At 40.9% G+C, this 16,863-nt stretch overlaps 1 protein-coding gene across 2 annotated transcripts in view; it reads right to left on the reverse strand.

Moving 5' to 3' along the window:
* The window catches only part of nfkb1 (nuclear factor of kappa light polypeptide gene enhancer in B-cells 1), a 36,657-nt gene that overhangs the window by 6,421 nt on the left and 13,373 nt on the right, over positions 1 to 16,863 (reverse strand). For both annotated transcript variants that reach the window (XM_047151131.2, XM_017489636.3), the window contains exons 4-18: positions 14,940 to 14,977; positions 14,745 to 14,843; positions 10,494 to 10,642; positions 10,220 to 10,383; positions 9,391 to 9,549; positions 5,309 to 5,413; positions 3,491 to 3,582; positions 3,154 to 3,292; positions 2,098 to 2,259; positions 1,920 to 2,009; positions 1,485 to 1,652; positions 1,238 to 1,379; positions 948 to 1,062; positions 578 to 779; positions 317 to 486 (exon numbers count right to left, since the gene is read on the reverse strand). In XM_047151131.2, the coding sequence (XP_047007087.1) occupies positions 317 to 486; positions 578 to 779; positions 948 to 1,062; positions 1,238 to 1,379; positions 1,485 to 1,652; positions 1,920 to 2,009; positions 2,098 to 2,259; positions 3,154 to 3,292; positions 3,491 to 3,582; positions 5,309 to 5,413; positions 9,391 to 9,549; positions 10,220 to 10,383; positions 10,494 to 10,642; positions 14,745 to 14,843; positions 14,940 to 14,977 (1,994 nt within the window). The remainder of the gene's footprint in view (positions 1 to 316; positions 487 to 577; positions 780 to 947; positions 1,063 to 1,237; positions 1,380 to 1,484; positions 1,653 to 1,919; positions 2,010 to 2,097; positions 2,260 to 3,153; positions 3,293 to 3,490; positions 3,583 to 5,308; positions 5,414 to 9,390; positions 9,550 to 10,219; positions 10,384 to 10,493; positions 10,643 to 14,744; positions 14,844 to 14,939; positions 14,978 to 16,863) is intronic.

Consider the following 16,863-nt stretch of genomic DNA (forward strand, 5'->3'; position numbering starts at 1 on the left):
GTAAATTTATGATTTGAAGCGAGGAGAAAAAACAAACCAACCAGGAGATAGACTGGTACGGGAAAGCAGTTTTTCAGCTGCTATAACCTGAGTACTTGTTTCTTTCCCTCTTCCTCCCCACTCATCAAGGTAGTGCCAAGCTATTTGCTGATGCTATTGAGCCTGAACGTCTGCCAGTGTAATACAAGCGGGTAAAAAACAACAAGCGTCTACAGGCGGGTAAAAAATAAAGTGCAGGATGTTGTTAATTGATGAAACATTGTACTCTGGTGTTATAAGAAGAAGGAAAGCCTTAAGGACGTGCTGTTTTACACACCTCAAGCAGCAGGCATCCGGCGAGTGAGACGTTGTCGTGTTCGGTAGCGAGGTGAAGCGGCGTGCGACCGCATGTCCGCTCCTGAACCTCCACATTAGCCCCGGCCTCCAGCAGAGCCCTCACACTGCTCAAACTGTTAGCCAAGACGGCTATATGCAGAGGACACAGACCTACACATGCGAAAAACACAATTTGATCCAAATACTAACATATCTGTAGAAATTATAATGATGTAGTGTGTGTGTGTGCGCGCATGTGTACCTGCTGTGTTGTGTGTGTTGCTTAACTCCAGCGCATCTTGGTGTCTCAGCAGCATTTGGATCATCTCTCCGTCCTTCTGCTGGGCGGCCAGGTGGAGCACCGTGTTGCCGTGGCGATCGGTCAGAGTGATATCACTTCCTGCCTCCATTAACGCCTCGGCTGCTTCCTTCTGCTCGGTCAATACGGCCAGGTGCAATGGAGTCTGGGATAACGGAAACACACACATGCATCACATCTTTACTGCTGGAGGAATACTGAAGGTTAAACCTGTGTGTGTGTGTATAAAAAGTGTGTGTGTGTATAAAAAGTGTGCGTGTGTATAAAAAGTGTGCGTGTGTGTGTGTGTGTGTGTAGTGTGTGTGTAAAGTACCTGATAGAGGTCGTTCCTCATGTTCATCACATCCTCTCCGAGAATCGCCACTATCACCTCCACTAGGTTCTTCACTGCGTCTGTCTGACTATGGATCACACTCAAGTGGAGTCCCCTGAATGTACACACACACACACACACACACACACACACACACACACACACACACACAAATAAATATAAAAACCACACACACACAAACACTACATTCACGCTAATTTCGAACTAGGAGCTGCAAAGGATTAGAGTTTACTGCAGTATCCTGTGTGTGGGTGATGTGGGATACACACGTGTCTCCGTTCTCATCCTGAGCAGTCATCAGAGGGCGCTGTGGAACCAGCAGCCTGCGAATGTCACCGCTTATGGCGTAGTCGAACAAAGCCCCAGCATGTCTCTGTGCTAGCTCGGCTAACCGTGGCTCAAACACACAGTCTGAAGAGGAAAAAAAAAACACACACAAAGTTCATCCCTGTTTACTAAGTACAATAAACCCCAAGTCTCAAAAGAATTGTGTGAAAGGGTTTCCTTTAGACTCACCAGTGGTTTCTGTCTCACACACATCAGACTCCTCCAAACCTTCGCTCTCTTCACTCATCTCCTCCGACGCTAGAAATATAGGCTGGACACACACTCCGCCTGTGCCCGGATCGTCGTCCACATCGCCGTCGCTCTCTTCGTCCGTGTCTTCCACCGGACCGTGATTGACTGTTGTGGATGTGAGAGGGAATCGTACGAATCAGTAAAACATGTTGACGATGCGTAATACTTTTCCAAAAGTGAACCAATCACAGCAGAGTGGGCGGGGCTTAGTTTCACAGGTGTGCATCATGCATCAGTACACAAATATTAACAATATTAATAGTTGATTTATTCAAAGCAGTCACACTAATTTCTTCCCAAAGTACATTTTATTGGAATTTTTAATTTTTTTTTTTACATTTTATGTTTGTAATGTTTCTTGCATAGACTCACAGTGCTTAATTCCGCTCCCTCCTCCACCCATGGCTGGTGGAAAGCCATAGCCGGAGTTGAAGTTGTTATAATAACCCTGGTAATAATGACCTATGTAAAAGATGTACATTAAAATATAGATTTAAAAAAATTGATCACTTAATACAACGTTAAGCTGAATGATTTTACACTCGCATACCTCCACCTCCACCCCCTCCTCCTCCACCACCTCCGCCATGGCTGCCCCCTGACGTAGCCCCGCCTCCTGGGCCTCTATACATGCCCCCGACTCCACCCCCTCCACTGTAATCTGGGAAATTGGGCAGCGTCTTTTGTCTCTTCCTCTGTACTTCTTCCTTATCTGAATAAAGAATCAATTTTTTTTTTTTTAAAAACAACACAGAACATTTTATGAGAAGTTAAGTGAGGGAGTCGTGCAGATTTTATAGAGAATAATAATAAGAGAATAATAGTGTGAAGAAGGAATGAAGTGTGAGAGGAAAAACGAAGCGAGAGAGATCACAGAGAGATAGCAAAACTGAGGCGAGGAGGAAGTGAGAGAAATTGTGAGAAAAGGAAAATGAAAGAGAAGAAGCGAGCATGAGAAAGAGAGAGAAAGAGCGAGAGCGAGATAAAGAGAAAAAAACAACAACAAAATGAGAGCAGATCATAGTAAAAATTTGTACTGTGTTTGTAGAATGAAGGAGCTACGATTTATACAAATAGTGGACAAGATTAGATTAGATATTATTTGATATCAAATATATAACTCATAAGACCATCAGCCTCGTGATTAAGAACTCATAGCAAGTTAATATATTGATTACCCTTAATGGCAATAAAATAATAATATGAATTCATGAATAAACTGTGTGTCAGTTGCGTTGGTGCACTGCATCAATGCGGTTTATCATGTGAAGGTGCAAGAGGGTGAATTTCCAATTGTGGTTTGTAGATATTTGATAAAGGATTGACAGATCGTAGGTGTTCTTTCCATCTCTGATCAGGTAAAGGTTGATTTCAGGGTGTGTACTGTTGTGTTTTTTGCTTCTGCAGGTGAAAGTGTGTACAATTATATTGTTGAGAATTAATAGCACCTAATTGTGCTGGATTCGTTTTTTTCCCCCAGAGTTGCTGAATCAGAGTAAGACATTCAGGACAAACACAAACCTAGTCTTAGTGTCTTATCAGCAGCTGTGATCTGTGGGTGAAAGAGGAGTACGAGTGGGTAAAAGGTGAAGCTGTGCAAAGGTACCTATGATCTGTGGGTGATAGGTGAACGGTTTGGGCTCGCTCGTCTCGTTGTCAGACTTCCTCTTGAGCTGCACGAACACAGAGATGGGTTTCTGCAGGTTCTGGTCGCGGTACTTCGGCGTCTTAAACACGATGGCAAACTGAGAGAGAAGAGATGAATTATTCAGAATGCTGAGCACATTAAGCGTTGCTGGCCAATTAGTCATTAAAATGATCTCAGCAGTCGAGTAATTAAAACCTCGCCTGGTTTAAAACGGGAAGCCGACACCGTGATGTAATGCCAACTCTGACGTCGGATTGGACGCCTGAACTTTTCACACCAGCGCCATGCGACTCACCTGTCTGTGCACGTCGGTGGGAGAGAAATCCCCGAATGCCTCCCAGACGATTCCTGTCTCGTCATCCTCGTAAAAGCGCACCTGGATATCATCTGTCGTCGTCAACAACAACAACAACATGACATCAGACCTGGGTCAGTTCATCAGGAGGAAGGAGACATCACTTCCTCATACAGCTAACTACACACACACTAATTTGAATATCCTGCTAATTTACTTCCTTCATGGCTGCAAACACGTGCAGGACAACAGACTGACTGATGGTACAGCGTGTCATTTCATGCATCTTATTTGTGGTATTAATTTGCTCTGACTACTAGCAGTCATAAACATCCAACACAAAATGCTGGTTTGAGAAAACAAAACAAAAAAATTCACACTAGCAAAAGCAAACTCAATGTGAGAAAGATGATGTATTACACTGGCAGACGTTCAGGCTCAATAGCATCAGCAGATAGTTCGGCACTTCCTTGATGAGTGGGGAGGAAGAGGGAAATGCAGAGAGGGAGACAAAGAAAGAAGGAGACAAGCATCGAGAAAGAAATGGTAGGGAGTCGAAGAGAGGGGGGAAAAAGGATGTAGCGAGTTAGAGAGACTGGAAGGTAAATGGTGAGAGAGAGAGAGAGAGAGAGAGAGAGAGAGAGAGAGAGAGAGAGAGAGAGAGACATACAGACAAACGAGAGAGTGAGGCAGCGAGGGACAGAGACATACAGATAGAAGTAGAGAAAGAGAGAGGAGAAACAAAAAATACAAATTGAGAGAAAGTGAGAGAGGAAAAGAGACATACAGACAGAAGAGAGAAAGAGAGACATAGGCAGAAAGCATAAAAGAAAGACAGACAGACAAAAAGCACAGAGAGTGAGAGGAGAGAGAAAAGGAAAGAGAGAAAATGGAAAGAGAGAGAGAGACAGAAAGAGGAAAAGAAACATACGGACAAATGGGAAAGAGAAAGAATCAAACAAAAGAGAGGGGGGGGACAAAGAGAGAAGCACACAAATCAGAGAGAGAGAAAAGGGGAAAGAGACATACAGCCTAAGAAAAACAGAAAGAGAGAGAGAGAGAGAGAGAGAGAGAGAGAGAGAGAGAGAGAGAGAGAGACAGAGCAAGAGAAATAGAAGTAAGCAAAGAGAAATACAGGCAGAAATCCAGAATGGGAGAGAGGGAAAGAAATACAGAGGAAGACAGACAGAATGTATATAGAAATAGAAAGAGACATACAGTCAATAGAGAGAGAGAAAGGGGCGTATAGACAGAGAAAGAGAGGGAGACACAGACAGACAGAGGGAAGAGAGAGAGAGACATTCATGCAGGTAGAAGGCAAAAGCAGGACAGAGAACGGGAGAGAAAAAGAGAACGCGAGAGTCTTTTGTGAAAATCTTTCTCAGTACTACCAAAGAGGGAAGAACTGAAAAAGGTGTGATTGGTAAAATAAAAAGTGTTAGGAAGGAATAAAATAAATCAAATGAATGAAAGCAGGATGAATAGGAACTGGAAAAAAAACCCCACAGGATTCCATGAGAAACAATTAGAAAGTGTATGTGTATGTATGTGTATGTATGTGTGTGTATGTGTGTGTATGTGTGTGTACATGTGTATGTATGTGTGTGTACATATGTGTGTGTATATGTGTGTGTGTGTGTGTGTGTGTGTGATGTATAACTTTCCTCCTGATCTCATTTGCATGTCAGGAGGGGAATTCCCCTTGAGGGAAATCAGATGGACTTCCTCCATGTGGTGAATACAATCATAGAACCTGACCTATGATCAGAAACTCAATCGTTTGATGCGCCTTGCTCTGGAATGACAGAGCTGCCTCACCTTTCTGAACTTTGTCACAGAGCAGGTATACTTCTTCTCCACCCGTCACACACCCCGCAGTACGGTCCATCCGCACGATCTTCAGGTTCGAGGCGTTCGGGGCTTCTGCAAAACAAGAGGAGGACGACAGGCGGATGGTTCGTGAGAAAATGAAAATTCTCTGGGTTTGATTTTCATGCAGACACTAATATAATTTGCGGGTATAACATCAGTGTGGTGCCAACTTGTTCTCATCCTCAACTGCTTTGACCTCATTTTAGAGCAAATGCAATGCCGACATGACATTTTGCTAAAATCAAGAGCAACAACCCAGTTTTTTAGATGTTATCTATTTACGTCACTTCATTTTAATGTTTATTTTTTTAAAAAATTGTAAAAAAAAGACGACTCAAAAACTAACTGTTTTGTCCATAACAAAATAAGAACACACCGGTCCAGAGATGCTAAAAAGAGAATTTTACCACATGTTGCATGGTTATATTCACATACAGTATCTCACAAAAGTGAGTACACACCTCAAATTTTTGTAAATATTTGATTATACCTTTTCATGTGACAACACTGAAGAAATGACACTTTGCTACAATGTAAAGTAGTGAGTGTACAGCTTGTGTAACAGTGTAAATTTGCTGTCCCCTCAAAATAACTCAACACAGCCATTAATGTCTAAACCGCTGGCAACAAAAGTGAGTACACCTCTAAGTGAAAATGTCCAAATTGGGCCCAATTAGCCATTTTCCCTCCCCGGTGTCATGTGACTTGTTAGTGTTACAAGGTCTCAGGTGTGAATGGGGAGCAGGTGTGTTAAATTTGGTGTCATCGCTCTCACACTCCCTCATACTGGTCACTGGAAGTTCAACATGGCACCAGATGGCAAAGAACTCTCTGAGGATCTGAAAAAAAGAATTGTTGCTCTCCATAAAGATGGCCTAGGCTATAAGAAGATTGCCAAGACCCTGACAATGAGCTGCAGCACGGTGGCCAAGACCATACAGCGGTTTAACAGGACAGGTTCCACTCAGAACAGGCCTCGCCACGGTCAACCAAAGAAGTTGAGTGCACATGCTCAGCGTCATATCCAGAGGTTGTTTTTGCGAAATAGACGTATGAGTGCTGCCAGCATTGCTGCAGAGGTTGAAGGGGTGGGGGGTCAGCCTGTCAGTGCTCAGACCATACGCCACACACTGCATCAAATTGGTCTGCATGGCTGTCGTCCCAGAAGGAAGACTCTTCTAAAGATGATGCACAAGAAAGCCCGCAAACAGTTTGCTGAAGACAAGCAGACTAAGGACATGATTACTGGAACCGTGTCCTGTGGTCTGATGAGACCAAGATAAACTTGGTTCAGATGGTGTCAAGCGTGTGTGTTGGCAACCAGGTACAAAGACAAGTTTGTCTTGCCTACAGTCAAGCATGGTGGTGGGAGTGTCATGGTCTGGGGCTGCATGAGTGCTGCCAGCACTGGGGAGCTACAGTTCATTGAGGGAACCATGAATGCCAACATGTATTGTGACATACTGAAGCAGAGGATGATCCCCTCCCTTCGGAGACTGGGCCACAGGGCAGTATTCCAGCATGATAACAACCACTGCCTTGCTAAAGAAGCTGAGGGTGAAGGTGATGGACTGGCCAAGCATGTCTCCAGACCTAAACCCTATTGAGCATCTGTGGGGCATCCTCAAACGGAAGGTGGAGGAGCACAAGGTCTCTAGCATCCACCAGCTCCGTGATGTCATTATGGAGGAGTGGAAGAGGACTCCAGTGGCAACCTGTGAAGCTCTGCTAACTCCATGCCCAAGAGGGTTAAGGCAGTGCTGGAAAATAATGGTGGCCACACAAAATATTGACACTTTGGGCCCAATTTGTACATTTTCACTTAGGGGTGTACTCACTTTTGTTGCCAGCGGTTTAGACATTAATGGCTGTGTGTTGAGTTATTTTGAGGGGACAGCAAATTTACACTGTTATACAAGCTGTACACTCACTACTTTACATTGTAGCAAAGTGTCATTTCTTCAGTGTTGTCACATGAAAAGATATAATCAAATATTTACAAAAATGTGAGGGGTGTGCTCACTTTTGTGAGATACTGTAGGTATTCACACAATTGTCTTTGTATGCTGTAGCATTAGAATCTCAGTTCACTGGAATAAGGGGCTGTGAGGTGCCAAAAATATCCGTTGCCACCCACATTAATCATCTATCATGAATACAGTCGTCGGAAAAATAAAGTACACCCTCATTCAATTCTGGGTTTTCATTTCATGTGACACCAAAAAAAAAGAACAGATTTCAATATGTAATAATCCCCACCCCCCACCACCACCCCCCAAAAAAAGGTAAATCGACATTCAGAAACCAGGTTGGGGGGGGGGGGGGGGGTACACCCTTATAATAAGTACACCCTTCCTACTTCCATAATCATTACGAGAATATTTAACAGCCAGGTGTAACTAAAGAAATGCACAGGATTAGTGTGCCAACTTCTATAAAAGCAGACCTTTGGGCAGTTTGGTGTTCTGGAGCACTCGGGTATGAGTCTATATTATGCCAAAAAGAAATGACATCAGCCATGACCTCAGAGAAACAACTGTTGCTGCTCATCAATCTGGGACGGGTCATAAGGCCATCTCCAAATAATGTAAAATTCACTATTCTACAGTGAGAAGGATTGCTTACAAACTAAGATCCTTCAAAACAGCTGCCAATCTTCCCGCTATATCGTATCGGCTGTGTTGGCAAGAGCTACATCATGTGACCTCTGGGTCTCTGTAAGCACTTTAAATGTCTATGTTTATGATAGTACAATCTGATTATAAATTAGTTGACAATAGATGTTCTTATGAGAATGTAAGTGATTGCAAATTTTGCAGTAATGTGTGTAAGGTTTAACTTAGACAGCCAGTGTTGTGCATTCTCTTGATGCCCATTCACTTCTTCAAGGAAGTTGAGAGTGAAAGGTGGAAACAGAAACTACACCCAGTTTCATTGAGGGTAAGCAGTGAAGTTTAGCTTTCAACAGAGAGAGAGAGAGAGAGAGAGAGAGAGAGAGAGAGAGAGAGAGAGAGAGAGAGAACGTATGAGAGAAAGAAAACCAAAGACGCTTGGTTTCTTGGATCCACAGACTGAAAGTGTTTCATCCAATTCATGGTTCATGTAAATGCAGAACGCAGAGCTTCCTCCTCATGGTCTAGATCTTCCTTGTCTTTATTCCTCATTCCTTTTTCCTTCTGTCTCTAACTGCTCTCACCATATATACACAACATAAGTCTTCAAGCAAACTAGTAAAGCTATGCAGTTTTTCCCCCCTATTTCACGGTCTCTGTGTTAAGGTCTGTTGAACAATTTGTCTTGAGAATTTGTGTTTTTGACACAGGAAGTCGAGCACTCAATATGTATGCGGTTGCGGTTAATGTTAGAAAACTGTTGCTAGGCAAGTTAGATGGCAAAAATATGGATGTCTCAAACTGTCATATATTTAGAGTCATTTATACAGATCCTGTAAATGTGCAGTGAAAATTACATAAAAACATCAGGGATGTCAACTTTTGCCTCAGATATGTAGGTAAATTATACAACTCCAATTCCAAAAAAAGCTGTTTCTTTTCAGTAACACTTACTTTTTCAGCCTTTTGTTGCCCCCATCCCAACTTTTTTGAGACGTGTTGCGGCCATGAAATTTAAAATTGCCTTTGTTTTCCTTAAAATGATTCATTTCCTCAGTTTAAACATTTGATATGGTTTCTATGATCTATTGTGAATAACATATGGGTTTATCATTGCATTCTGTTTTTATTTACATTTTACACAGCATCCATTTGTAAATAGCACTAGCATGTGTATGAAATGAGAATGGCGGACTATTTGCAGATGCATCGGGACCCAATGACAGCATGATATCTGCTTAACTTTTTTTTTTATCATGATTTACGATACTGTGGTAATAATAACATGTACTGTAATGAACAACAATAAGTTCCTGTTTTACACATAGGAGGTATGTGTTAAAAGTAAGTGTGTGTGAGTGAGTGAGTGAGTGAGTGAGTGAGCGTGTGTGTGTGTGTGTGTTTTGAGGGACTCACTACTGTCGTAGATGGGCTCGGATATGACTGGTTCGAGTCTGCGTGTGAAGCCGCCCTCGCTGTCGGGCAGAAATGCAGTGAACATGAGCCTCACTACACTCAGGTCCATGTCTTTTGCCTGGTTAGCTGCGGCATTGCAGATCAGATTCCTCTGGTGATCTAGAAACACAAACATAATTCCTTTTAGGTTCAGTGAAGGAGGCATAGCCTGGGTGCATGTCAGTCTCAATGAAGGAGGTGTGGCCTGAGTGCCTGTCAGTTACAGTGAAGAAGGTCTGGCCAGTGTGCACATGTGTTACAGTGAAGGAGGCGTAAATTATGTGCCTGTCAGTCCCAGTGAAGAAGGTGTGGCCTGAGCACCTGTCAGTCAAAGTAAAGAAGGTGTGGCCAGTTAAATCTAAAATACAAAGCTTTTGTTCTCTTGAACTGAAATATACAATCATTATTTATCGTAAAATACACTTGACCAAATTGGTGTATATTCAAATATCCACTCATCACTCTTACACTCTCTCTCACACACATACACACACACAGTCACATCTAAAAACAATGAGCTGATGTTTTTTTCTTTCCAACAGCTAATTACAAGTCCAACCAGATTTTTGTACCTGGTTTCAGTTTGGATCACTTCCTTACATCAAAACAGGAATTTCGGCACATGATTGCATGATGATGTGTCCAAACACGCAAATACACAAATCCATCATGCAAATGAGACAGAGGGTCAGAGTTGTGTTGGATTTGTTCAGCAAGCATGTTATACACTCATTCAACCTTCAAACCTATCTTGCAAAGTACGCACGCAAACACACAGACACACAGTTACCTGTGAGCTCTCTGGGAAGGCGTGTCTCTCCTTGGAAAGAGTCGATATCCGGATGGATGACCACACCGTAGTTGTAACCGAGCCTGTAGGCTTCACTCATCCTCTCCTCCAGAGTCTTACTCACGTTCTTCTTAGTCACATGGAGGATACCCAGGTTAGGGAAACTGAAAAAGAAAAAGAAAACACAAATCGTTATTACACTGAGTTGATATCTGAAATGCTAATTAGACAACAGGCTAGCAAACTAACAGCTAACAGTGGGCATGGCATATACCTGATGGAAGAGTCTTTGGGCTGGAGTTCAGCAACACAGATGCCCTTGTCACATTGTTTTCCCACAAGGCTGTGCGCATGCAGGTGCGGCTGTTTGCTGTTGGTCACTAGCTGGACCACAATTCGTGCTGGACCCTGATAATGACAGATCTGTGGACCAAAATAAATAAACACACAAACAGAAAACAACATTTTTATATCTTTATTAGATTTAGTTAACTGGATAAGCTTTCATATAAAGCTGGTTCTTCTGAGCTAGATAGCAAATCCAAAAAAAATATGCCAGTTAAGCTTAAACTTTAATTTCTTCAGTACTAGCTAATCTAAACTTAGTTGGATAACTCAAATAATGTTCTTGAGTGATAGTTTCCTGGATAAACTCTGAAATAAACCTGACAGTTTTTCAGTGCTTTCAAATTGCTGATGCTATTCAACCTAGTAAATTGTTCTCCAAGTTAACGTTCAAGTTGTTCTTTGGAGTTGGCAAGTCCAACCTGGTCTCAAGGATGAACTTTGGAATAAGCCTGACTTTGTTTTCCAGCACTTGTTTATTAGTTAGCTGAAAAACTTTGGAAAAAGCCGGAGTGATTTCCAGCACTAGTTTATAAGTTAGCTGAATAAACGCTGAAATAAGTGTGGCTCTGTTTATGGCTCTCTAGTCATGTTTATAAGAAATAAACCTGGCAGTTTTTCAGTACCAGTTCAGTAGTTAGCTGGATAAACCAAACCTTCAACTGACTCTTTAGTGCGAGCTCAACGGTATTAATTCTACTAAAGTTCTAGTTACCTTATTCAAGCAGGAGAATTTCTATTTTACTCATTTCATGCTTAAAACGATACAAAATGTAAATAAATAAATAAATAAATAGGACTAGATTCAAGATATTTTCACTTTTTTTGTAATGTAGCCATTTAATATACTAACACAGCCACAATCTTTAAGAAAAGGTTTCTCAAGGGTTCTTTGCTTTTTATCAGTGATTCACCTGGAACTCTCTGATAGGAAAATCTACAAGAAAATCATTACGATACAAACCAGAGAACCCTTTAAGGTACTTCATAGACCCGCTAAAAGGGCGTTATCAATAATACATCATTTATTCACACATTACCCAACAATCTTATTTTGACTCTAATTTGAGAGGGCAGTGGGTGTTGGAAAAAAAATTGCTAGCTAAATTTCAGCTGGATTAAATCTTATATTTAAATTACAGCTAAACTAAAAGTAAAATAAAGAAAAGTTGTCCTGTTCCAGGAAAAGTGGCAGATGTGATGTATGGTAACCTTAGAGAACATCAAAGAAAAAAGTATATATGGGAATTTCCCAACACGTAGCTATGAGCTGAGCGACAGATGACAGACTTTCTCTGGTCTGTCCAATGTTATGACCTTCGTTAAAGACGCACGCTTCATTAAACACCCCGCATTATCGTTAAGGGCATTACAAGGATTATTATCACTGACTGCATATTATTTTATTGACGTCTACGTGAAAGTGAAAATGTTCAAACGTATATAGGAGCGAGAGACTGAGTCTTCTACTTTGACTCAGACTTTGTATTGGTTAGTTTCACATGTGGTTCAGATGTCACTTTCACCCGGCATGGTTTGATTCGAGATGCAGTTTGACTTTAGCCCCCATGAAAAATTCCCCAGCTATAATCAAAGAGAATATCAAACCATATCAAAACACTCCTCTAGTACAGAGGAGGAGGTTTTCTTTTAGAATTAATATGAAACACTTCCTCTTAACGCAGAATTCATATTGTTCAAGTGCAACCCCCTCCTCCTGTAAAAACCCCTAAACGTGTTCCCTGTTCATGTTGGTCTCATTCTGCTGTTTGGTGACCTCAAAAAACAAAACAAAACAAACAAACAAAACAAAAAGCCTCATCACATCATCAGAATGACACCACCATGTGACTTTTATAGGCAAGAACTGGTAATAATGAGAAAAACGGTAATACCATTTACTAAGTTATTGAGGGACCAAGCATGAAAACACCTTTTACACAAAAGTCTATTACATTCATAAAGCACCTCAACTTGATCAAATTTAAATGAGCATCTCATATGTATTCACAGGAAATGGCAATCCCAGAATTCTGTTCACCATGATACCGACATGGCGCACAGAAATGCTTCTCCATGGGCTGTATTCAGAGTTTGTCAATTTACATTTACTGTACATGCGGAAAGTTACACGTATTCAGAGTCGGGTTATGCACTTACTCAAGTTTCTGTTAAGATTTTTTTTTGAAGATTGTGGGCGGCTGTGTCTCAGGTGGTAGAGCGGGTTGTCCGCGAACCGTAGGGTTGGCAGTTCGATTACCAGCCCACATGACTCCACAAGCCGGATTGTCCTTGGGCCAGACACTGAACCCCAAGTTGCTCCCGATGGGAAGATAGCGCCTTGCATGGCAGTTCTGCTACCATTGGTGTGCGAGTGTGTGTGTGAAAGGCTGAATGAGAACCCGTGTAAAGTGCTTTGGAACCACCAAGGTTGAAAAAGCGCTATATAAGTGCAGACCACTTACCAAGCTTATGTGAATTACCAACGTATAGTTCAAGCATCCGAGCTTACCGGGTAAATCGGGGTAGAAAATGCGGACTGAAGAAGGAAACGTTTCACTCTGAAAGAAACGTCATGTTTAATAAAGTGATTCATGTTTAAACGAGATGTCTGACCATTATTTTCCCTAATTATTATCACGTAATTTCAAAAGGAGACTCACAAACGTTAACCTCAATTTGTCGGTTTCAAATCGTATAATCGCTGTGATATGCAAGATTGATAAATGAGGCACGTTATGAGCTAAGCGATAGGACATATCACATACATATACATGATATATTAACATTCCAATAAATGACATATCATTAAAAAAAAACATTCCAGCCCTAACTAATGATGATAATTAAAATAAGGAGTTAAGTAGGTGATATAGTGATATCACCCTGTACATGTAAAAAATTTTATTCAAAACAGAACCAAAAAGAGGAACTCAGATACACACGTCAGTCTATCCACTCAATCATTTTAAAGAACTCTCTGGAAAAAGAATTCACCAGATTCCTGCTAGGCGCTGACGATGCGCATTTCGGCATTAAATGCTGGTGGGGAAAAGCCCGGATCAGGTTATACGCTCGACAATGTTCACTTGCTGGATGCAACAGAAAGCACATTGTGTATGTGTGTGTAAGTGGGGGTAGGTGTCCTCTGCGTGTCTGAGTCTGTCTGAAGTCGTGGGGGCGTGTTGTTTTTCGCCTCCTTTCCCATCTGAAGCCCACACAAGTCACAGAAACACGCGTATCGGTACTTCCTACTAATTACCAGCGAGACGTTCTGAGGAAATTCCCAAAGCGGCAGCGTCACTCAGACACTCTCTCTCTCTCTCTCTCTCTCTCTCTCTCACACACACACACACTTCTTTTTTTTGTTCTCTTTTCAAGTCTGACGTTTCAAATGTGCCATAACTCCTTGTTAAGGTCATATTTGCAGTAGGTGAGTATTGATAATTGGTTTGATAGACTAATATGCAGTTGAACGCAAAAGGATAATCTTGCAAAAAAGGAAAAGTGCGTGTTACCTGCAACAAAAATGCAAAATATTTTGATTTGGTGGAAAAGAACAAAAAGAAATGAACTTTATGTTTTCATGAGTTTCATGAGTCTGCAGACTCGGCAGTGTATGAAATCTACAATAAAAGAAGTCGACGAGGTGAAAGTTTGAGGTACTTGGAATGATATTATTTTCGCATCATTAAACCTTCATTTTTTTGGCCAAAAGTTTTCTTTATCTCCCTCCATGCTTGAATAAATCTATAATTCACTGTGGTCCCTTACGGCTGGGTGATATGGTGATATAATATCGATAATATGTGATAATTATGTAATAATATGATTTACTGAATTATTGTGAAATCTTGTTATTAAAATTGTTAATCTGTTTTTTTAATAATTAAAAAAAGGAGCTGATTTGATGTTAAATATTTGTACTTAATCGTTAAAATTGTAAAATCATTTTTCCTTTTTCAGTGTTAAATACTTTTTTTTTTTATGAAGAATTTTTTAATGTATAAAAAAACAATGATTTTTTTTTAACCTATAAAGTATCATCAAAAATAGTCTTTTTTTTGTTTGTTTTAAATATGACAGTACTGATTTGCTGACAGTTTGTTAAAAAACTGTGTTAAAAAAATAAAGAAATAAATTAGACACGGCTCAGAAAAAAGATCCTGGCCAGACTCACCTTGACCTGAGGATACGTCTTCCTGTTCTTCTCACTGCAGGCTCCTGGGAGTCCACCGTGAGACGGGCCCTCGCAGCCGTAACGAAACCTGAAGCCCCGCTGAGCAACACAATGTACAGTGTTATTCAAATGATATTAAACATCCTAAATTACATCTATAGCATTATCTCACATCTAGAAGTAATTGTTTATTACCTGTTTGGGTTGTTCTGTAATTTGGAGACAAGGTCCTTCTGGAGAAACAAAGAAAAGAAGAAAGAAAAAAAAACATCATGATGAACCATTTGAAAAGTGCGGTGTTTTCCGAGTTTTCCTCCATACTCCGTTGCAATACGCAACAACGTGAAAGTATCTGACTTTCATTTTGAAACTATAAAGCACACGTTTCCACTATGAAACAGAGATTAGGTGCTAAATTGGCTGTCATGTTCTGAGGGCTGTTTTAACAACCCCACACTTCATTTCAGTAAACACGGCATGCTAAATTTAGATTTTACTCAAACTGTGAAGACAAAGTATTAGATAAGTACAGTTTAGACGTGGCAAGAGCTACCTTTAGTACCGCACGCACGCACGCACACACACACAGAGTACATGGACACATCCAGTTTATGATGAAAGTACGGAAAGTCAAGTCAATTTCTGAATAAAACGTGACAGAGACCTGAAATTCTAGAAGTGTTTATTTAAAAAAAAAAAAAAAAAAAAGTGTTAATACTTGTATTAGCAGAGCTTCCTTAAAAGAAACCATGGTGATATGTAATGACTCAGTGTCATGCTGTTATAGGAAAATAATCAACAATGTCACTGGGTTACTGTTCCCACCCAGAAGCTGACTATTTCCGATGTGTTTTACTATTCTTATAGCAGCCGTATTTGCCAATATATTAATATAAATTCTTTTTTAAAAATCCGTTTATAGTCACATTCAACGTCCGAGAAAAAGGTTACAGTGGTGCATGAAGGTTTATCAACCTAAAACATTAGCAGATTTTCACACAAGTCCTAAAAGTAGATAAAGAGAATCCAATTAAACAAATAAGACAAAAATATTATACTTGGCCATTTACTTACTGAGGGAAATGATCCAATATTACATATCTGTGAGTGGCAAAAGTATGTGAACCGTTGCTTTCAGTATCTGGTGTGACCCTCTTGTGCAGCAATAACTGTAATGAAACATTTGTGGTAACTGTTGATCAGTCCTGCACATCGGCTTGGAGGAACTTTAGCCCATTCCTCAGTACAGAACAGCTTCAACTCTGGGATGTTGCTGGGGTCCTTCCACAACATTTCCATTAGATTAAGGTCAGGACTTTGATTTGGCCATTCCAAAACATTACCCTTAATCATTCTTTTGTAGAACACCTTAGGGAAACTGTTTTGCTGCATGAACCTAACGACAGATGTCCTGACATTTTCCTTTAGAATTCACTGGTATAATTCAGAATTCATTGTTCCATCAAAGATGGCAAGTCATCCTGGCCCAGATGCAGCAAAACAGGCCCAAACCATGATACTACCACCACCATGTTTCATAGACTGCGTAAAGTTTTTATGCTGGAATGCAGTGTTTTCCTTTCTCCAAATATAACTCTTCGCATTTAAACCAAAAAAGTTCTATTTTGGTCACATTCATCCTCAAAACAGTTTTCCAATAGCCTTCTGGCTTGCCCACGTGATCTTTAGCAAATGCAGACAGGCAGCAATGTTCTTTTTGAAGAGCAATGGCTTTCTCCTTGCAACCCTGCCATGAACACCATTGTTGTTCAGTGTTCTCCTGATGGTGGACTCATGAACATTAACATTAGCCAATGTGAGAGAAGCCCTTAGTTGCCAAGTTACCCTGGGTTCCGCTGTGACTAAGCCTCCATTTTTACACTCTTTTTTTTCCCCCTGAGGTCCTTGGAAATCTCCTTTGTTCATGCCATGATACACTTCCACAAGCATGTGTTGTGAAGATCAAACTTAGATAGATCCCAGTTCGTTAAAACAGGGCGCTCACTCACACCTCATTTTCATCCCACTGATTGAAACCACCCGACTCTAATTTCACCTTCAAATTAACCGCTAAGCTCAGAGGTTCGCATAGTTTTGCCACTCACGGATATTCAATACT

Source organism: Ictalurus punctatus, chromosome 2 (assembly GCF_001660625.3).
Source record: "Ictalurus punctatus breed USDA103 chromosome 2, Coco_2.0, whole genome shotgun sequence".
In the NCBI taxonomy this organism is placed as follows: domain Eukaryota; kingdom Metazoa; phylum Chordata; class Actinopteri; order Siluriformes; family Ictaluridae; genus Ictalurus; species Ictalurus punctatus.